The sequence below is a fragment of the Colobus angolensis genome, unplaced genomic scaffold (genome assembly GCF_000951035.1).
Source record: "Colobus angolensis palliatus isolate OR3802 unplaced genomic scaffold, Cang.pa_1.0 Scaffold83, whole genome shotgun sequence".
Lineage (NCBI taxonomy): Eukaryota > Metazoa > Chordata > Mammalia > Primates > Cercopithecidae > Colobus > Colobus angolensis.
Window position 1 is genome coordinate 549459 of NW_012122154.1, and position 4216 is coordinate 553674.

The window sequence follows — 4216 nt, forward strand, 5'->3', positions numbered from 1 at the left end:
GCGGCGGCCACGTGGGGGGCGGGGGCGACGCTCGGGGCCAGAGGCTGGAGGGGGAGTAGCTGCCGCACCCGCGCCTGGCGCCCGCGGCTCCCTCCGCCTCGCCGGCGTTGGCCCACCCTCTCGTAGCTCACCCCGCGAGGCTGGACAGCTCCCGGAACCCCGGAACCGGGATCTATTTCGGGGGCTCGGCTGCGTGGCGCCCAGGACTCTCCAGGGTCTCCCAGGATGGCTCCCCGGATTCGAGTCTCGCCCTCTCTCTTTCGGGTCTGTAGGGGTCGGCAAGCTGCTCTCCCAGACCTGGAGAACAGGGAGGAGGCTGGGAGCTCCAGCAGCCTCTCGACGCCGCTGCATCAAAAGGGCTCTCATGGGTTGTGGGGCAAGGGGCACCTGGAGCTGAGCCGGGCAGCTCAGGGCTCCTTATCCTATCCCTAGGAACACCCGCTGATGTCAGCCCGCCAGCCAAAACCAGGGAGGAGAAGCGGGAGCCGGCCCTCCAGAGTCGGGAAAAGGTCTGCGGAGTCGGGTAGAGGGGAAAGCAAAGTCCAAATACCCTCCCTTCAGACACCTCCTGGGGCCTGGACCCCACAAACCTGTTGTGGGGAGCGGGGGGACAAAATACGATGACTATGTTCCCAGGAAGAAGGTGCCACAGTTCTTCAGGACCACGATTGGGAGAAAGAGGGAGGGGTTTTAGAACCTTCAGTGTGCCACTTCATGTGCCTGGTGAGTGTGTCACCATTTTACAGACCGAAAAGCTAAAGCTCAGGGCCAACAGCCCGGGATTTGAATTCAGAGGCTCTGGATTCTAATTCTGTCTTCCTACTCCCCAGATATAGGGCCTTGAATGACACATTTACCTTCAGGACTTCTCGTGTAAAATAGGGACACTCCCTTCCTCACCAACCAGTGACGATGGCAGCTGTGAAAGGGCACTGCACTCACTAAATGCTAGTTTCCTTTCCTCTTTTCCTAAGTGACTTATCTAAGGTCACACTGTTAAAGAAGCAGCAAGGCTGAGCCTGGGCCTCCAGGGGCCCTGACTTCGGCCACACCACAGCTGCCTCTTGTGTCCTGGGCCAGAGGTTCATTACTCTGAAGCAGCTGAGGAACCCAAGAGCTGGTTTGGCCATGACGGTCAAGTCCCAGACACAGCTGTCAGCACCAAACTTTCCTAAATTACTCCCAGACGCTGACCTTTGGACTCAGCTGCTGCTGTTTTCCCAGTTTACTGATTGCTGCCCACCACAAATTATCTGTCATGATCTCTCTTGAAGTCTTCATCTCAGGATCTCAAGCTCTTGAATCATGGGCACAGATAACCTGTTGTCCTCCTCTATGGTCAAGAGGCTGCTTTTGCAAGGAATCCAGTGGGAGAGAGTCAATGGCCTGCTTGATGGGAACTCCAAAGTCCTCCTGGTAAGGATCATTTCTATAATGATTCAGAAAAGAGCCAGGCAGTCTCCAAGACGTTTCAGGCTGGAACCAAATCTAGTCCTTCCTGGCTGCCTAGGATTGCTCCTTTCAAGAAGGAAGCATGGTAGATTTCTGGATGATAAGATGGGAGGAGGGAGCAAGGAGGTGCAGAAAGCAAAACAAGCCATTTTCACTGGGTTGGGGCCAGAAGCACATGAGCCCACTATGGGTTAGGACTGGGGTTGGGGTCAAGAGTAAAGGGGACAAAAGTAAATGTTAGATTTAAAATAGAGCCTGGGCATCATAGTGAAACCCTGTCTCTACAAAAAAAAAAAAAAAATTTAAATTAGCCTGGCATAGTGATATGCACCTGTAGTCCCAGCTACTCGGGAGGCTGAGGCAGGAGGATCACTTGAGCCCCAGAGGTCGAGGCTGCAGAGAGCTGTGATTGTGCCCTGTCTCAAAAAAAAAAAAAAAAAAAAAGGACAATATGGCATAATGATAATGGATAATGATAATGGATAAAATTTAAAAATGATGGGGATTCTGAAGGTAGGTTCTGCCTCTGTCTTACTGCAAGTAACTTGGACAGGTTATTTCACATCTCTGGAGCTCAAGATTTTCATATGTAAAATGGCCTTTAGATCAAAAAAGAAAATATAGGTAGCTTGGTAGGAAGTTCCTATTTTATTTTTATCTTACTTTACTTTTTAGGAGCAGAGGCTCACTCTGTTGCCCACACTGGAGTGCAGTGGAAGAATTCATGGCACGCTGCAGTCTTGAGCTTCTGGGCTCAAGAGATCCTCCTGCTTCAGTCTCCCAAGTAGCTAGGACAACAGGCATATTTTTTGTAGATACAGGGTCTTGCTTTGTTGCCGAGGCTGCTCTCGAACTCCTGGCTTCAAGCAATCTTCCTGCCTCAGTCTCCTAAAGTGTTGGGATTCCAGGCATGAGCCACCGCACCTGGCCCTCAGGAAGTTTTATTTTTAGACTAGGATTGGGGTTAAGTTTGCATCATGATGTTGAGACCTCCAAAGGAGAGCTTATTGTAGTCATTCCTGAGCTCGGGTGTCCAAACTGTCTAGTTGGAGAATCTGGGAATTTTCTCTCGTTTTGATTTTCCTCTTCCACTTTTCCATGCCAGTTGGATGTTTGAATGTTTTTATTGACCTCTGAGAGCATCCTGGTAACTGAGGGTTTACTTTGGGGGTCTTTGGAGATGAATAGGGACAGGAGACCTCACCTTTCTTTTCCATGTAGCCATAGGAGATAGTCCCACGATCTGATGATCTGCAGCAATGGATGGAGGAAGGGCTGTATTACAAACAGAAGCTGCTTTTGTCATGGAAAGTCCCCTGTTTTCCACTGCTGAGGGCCCTTACCTTCCCTTTCTAAGCCCCTTTCTGTTTTTGCTATTAAAAAATACACTTTTTAAATCGCAAATAATATATAAGTATATACTAGTTGCAAAATATTTAACCCAGAAAACTTTGTATCCCTACTCCTATCTCATTTCCCACATATTTTGGATTTTTTTTTAAAGAAAAGCATAAATGGGATTTTATACTCCTATTATTCAGTGACTTTTTTTTTTTTCTTGAGATGGAGTCTCGCTCTGTTGCCCAGGCTGGAGTGCAGTGGCGCAATCTCGGCTCACTGCAACCTTCACTTCCCAGGTTAGGTCATTCTCCTGCCTTAGTCTCCTGAGCAGCTGGGATTACAGGTGCACGCCACCACATCCAGCTAATTTTTGTGTTTTAGTAGAGACGGGGTTTCACCAGGTTGGCCAGGTTTGTCTTGAACTCCTGACCTCAAGGGATCCACCTGTCTTGGCCTCCTAAAATGCTGGGATTACAGGCATAAGCCACTGTTCCCAGCCTCAGTGACTTTTAAAAAATGTAACACTCTTGCTGGGTACTCAGCTCATGCCTGTAGTCCCACTTACTCGGGAGCCTGAAGCAGGAACTTGAGCCCAGGAATTGGAGAATAACCTGGGTAATATAGCGAGACTCTGTCTAAAATAATAATAGTAATAATAATAAAGAAGCCAGGCACAGTGTCTCACACCTGTAAATCCAACACTTTGGGAGACCAAGGCAGGAGGATCACTTGAAGTCAGGAGTTTGAGACCAGCCTGAGCAACATGGCAAGACCCTGTCTCTACAAAAAATAAAAATACAGCACTTTGGGAGGCCGAGACGGGCGGATCATGAGGTCAGGAGATCGAGACCATCCTGGCTAACCCGGTGAAACCCCGTCTCTACTAAAAAATACAAAAAACTAGCCAGGCGAGGTGGCGGGCGCCTGTAGTCCCAGCTACTCGGGAGGCTGAGGCAGGAGAATGGTGTAAACCCGGGAGGTGGAGCTTGCAGTGAGCTGAGATCCGGCCACTGCACTCCAGCCTAGGCAGAGCAAGACTCCGTCTCAAAAAAAATAAATAAATAAAATAAAAATAAAAATAAAATAAAATAAATAAAAATAAAAATAAATTAGCCAGACTTGGTGGCGCGTGCCTGTAGTCCCAGCTACACAGCAAGCTGAGACAGGAGGATCCCTTGAGCCCAGAATTTCAAGGCTGCAGTGAGCCATGATCATGCCACTGCACTCCAGCATGGGCTACAGAGTGAGACCTTGTCTCCAAATAGAAAAAGAAGAAAGAAAGGAAGGGAAGGGGAAGAGGAAGGGAAAGGGAAAAAAGGAATGAAAGGAAGGAAGACTTAGTAATATGTCTTGGATATCTTTCCATGATATTACATATGTGTATATGCCTCTTTCTTTTTTTTTTTTTTTTTTTTGAGGCGGA

At 48.5% G+C, this 4216-nt stretch overlaps 1 protein-coding gene and 1 long non-coding RNA gene across 2 annotated transcripts in view; one reads left to right on the plus strand and one right to left on the minus strand.

Moving 5' to 3' along the window:
* The window catches only part of RAMP2 (receptor (G protein-coupled) activity modifying protein 2), a 2319-nt gene extending 1965 nt beyond the window's left edge, over positions 1 to 354 (minus strand). Inside the window, exon 1 of the mRNA XM_011929681.1 lies at positions 132 to 354. Coding sequence (XP_011785071.1) covers positions 132 to 351 — 220 coding nt within the window. The 5' untranslated portion in view covers positions 352 to 354. The remainder of the gene's footprint in view (positions 1 to 131) is intronic.
* LOC105502989 overlaps positions 43 to 4216 on the plus strand; it is a 5347-nt gene continuing 1173 nt past the window's right edge. Inside the window, exons 1-3 of the long non-coding RNA XR_001000426.1 lie at positions 43 to 264; positions 433 to 723; positions 1275 to 1416. This is a non-coding gene — a long non-coding RNA (uncharacterized LOC105502989). The remainder of the gene's footprint in view (positions 265 to 432; positions 724 to 1274; positions 1417 to 4216) is intronic.